Raw genomic sequence first — 1,569 nt, 5'->3', positions numbered from 1 at the left:
AGCACCACCATGCATATCTACGAGGAGAGTGAAAGCCTGTAAATGGACGCCAAAGTTAGAGATGAGCACAGTGAAGCCGGAAGGCTGCAACATGCTCATCCTGGCCGATCCTCCCCTATAAATCCACGCCTTCATCCTTCCTTTCAACTCACCAAAAACGAGCAACTTCCCTTTTCCTCTGCTAGTTTTACCCTTCGAACGGCAATGGTTCGCAAGAAAGTGCCCCTCCGGTACATCCGCGAGGACTCCACCCGTCGTCGTACCTACGAGACGCGTCGCAACTACCTGACGAAGAAGGTGGGCGAGCTAGGCATCCTATGCAACACCAAGGCCTGCGTTCTGGTGTATGACGAGGGCGCATCGGAGCCGTATGTTTACCCGTCCCATGCCGAGGCGGTGGAAATCCTGAATCGGTACAAGGCCATGCCGAACATGCCGCAGTTCAAGAAGACGATGAGCCAGGAGGAGTTCCTCACCAAGTGCCTCGCCAAGCTCCAGCACCAGGCCAACAAGCTCCACAGCGAGCGTGAGGACCGCGACATCAGGGCCCTCCTGCACAAGGCCATGCTCGGTGGCAACCTCAACGCCGAGGAGGTCGCCAGTGTTGGCTGTACATCGGGGGAGATCCACAAAAGCCTCGTCGAGCGCATCGCTAAAACCAACCCGCAGCTGCCGGTCTTCCAGCCCCAAGTACCATACGTCACCGGCAGCGTCGACTTGGGGCCTCCGCCGATGTATCAAGCGTCGCCGCAGCAGCAGGCGGGCGGGCAGCCACCGGCCTTCCAGCCCCAGGCGGCATACATCGCCGGTAGAGCCAACATGGGGCCTCGGCCGATGTATCAAGCGCCGCCGCAGCAGCAGGCGGGCGGGCAGCTACCGGTCTTGAAGCCCCAGGCGCAGTACGTCACCGGCAGCGTCGACATGGGGCCTCCGCCGATGTATCCGGCGTTGCAGCAGCAGGAGGGCTGGCGTAACATGGTGAGATCCGAGGGGGACCACAGCGCCCTGGTCTATAATGGAAATGGCTACAGTACTGGTGGCCACGACGGCGCCGGCACCAGCTCGAGCGCCAGCTTCCCCCTCGATGATATGATGTCATTCTTGGACGATATGGATTTCGAGTTGTAGTGAGGCGCCGATCGTGGAGCATCTTCTTCGTGTCGTTTTGCTCCCATATGTGAGGATAGGATCCTCATGCGCAGTGCATGGTCATGCGTCTCGTCTCATTTTACTTAGTTTTGGCATGGTTAAGATGCATGAATGGCATCGTTAATAAGGATAGAAATTCGATCTTGGTAATTCTCTTGGAGCCAAGGCATTTCATTCCGGTTGCTGAAATTTTTATTCTGGATATCTTCTTTGTTGAAATTTTTATTCTGGATCTCTTCTTCCATGGTTGTTTGTTTGAACTCTATTGTCCATTTGGTGTAACTAGTACTCCCTCTGTAAACTCACATAAGACTATGTAGTGATCTAAATGGTCTTTGTATCAACATGTTCTATAGGCATACCCTGCATAGCTGTGTAATACAGCCACTGTTTCAAATAGCCCGCTATAGCTCCGCTATA

The 1,569-nt window shown here is 54.6% G+C and overlaps 1 protein-coding gene across 1 annotated transcript; it reads left to right on the top strand.

Annotated features, from left to right (window-relative positions):
* The first annotated feature begins 204 nt into the window (after positions 1 to 204).
* LOC119367375 lies at positions 205 to 1,210 on the top strand. The gene is made up of 2 exons (XM_037632901.1): positions 205 to 449; positions 621 to 1,210. Exons 1-2 carry the CDS (start codon positions 205 to 207, stop codon positions 1,126 to 1,128), a joined length of 753 nt encoding a protein of 250 aa, XP_037488798.1. The 3' UTR covers positions 1,129 to 1,210.
* The last annotated feature ends 359 nt before the right edge of the window (positions 1,211 to 1,569 follow it).

The sequence above is a fragment of the Triticum dicoccoides genome, chromosome 2B (assembly GCF_002162155.2).
Source record: "Triticum dicoccoides isolate Atlit2015 ecotype Zavitan chromosome 2B, WEW_v2.0, whole genome shotgun sequence".
In the NCBI taxonomy this organism is placed as follows: Eukaryota; Viridiplantae; Streptophyta; class Magnoliopsida; order Poales; family Poaceae; genus Triticum; species Triticum dicoccoides.
Note: the sequence above shows the minus strand (reverse complement) of the source record. Positions and strands in the feature narration are given on the sequence as shown.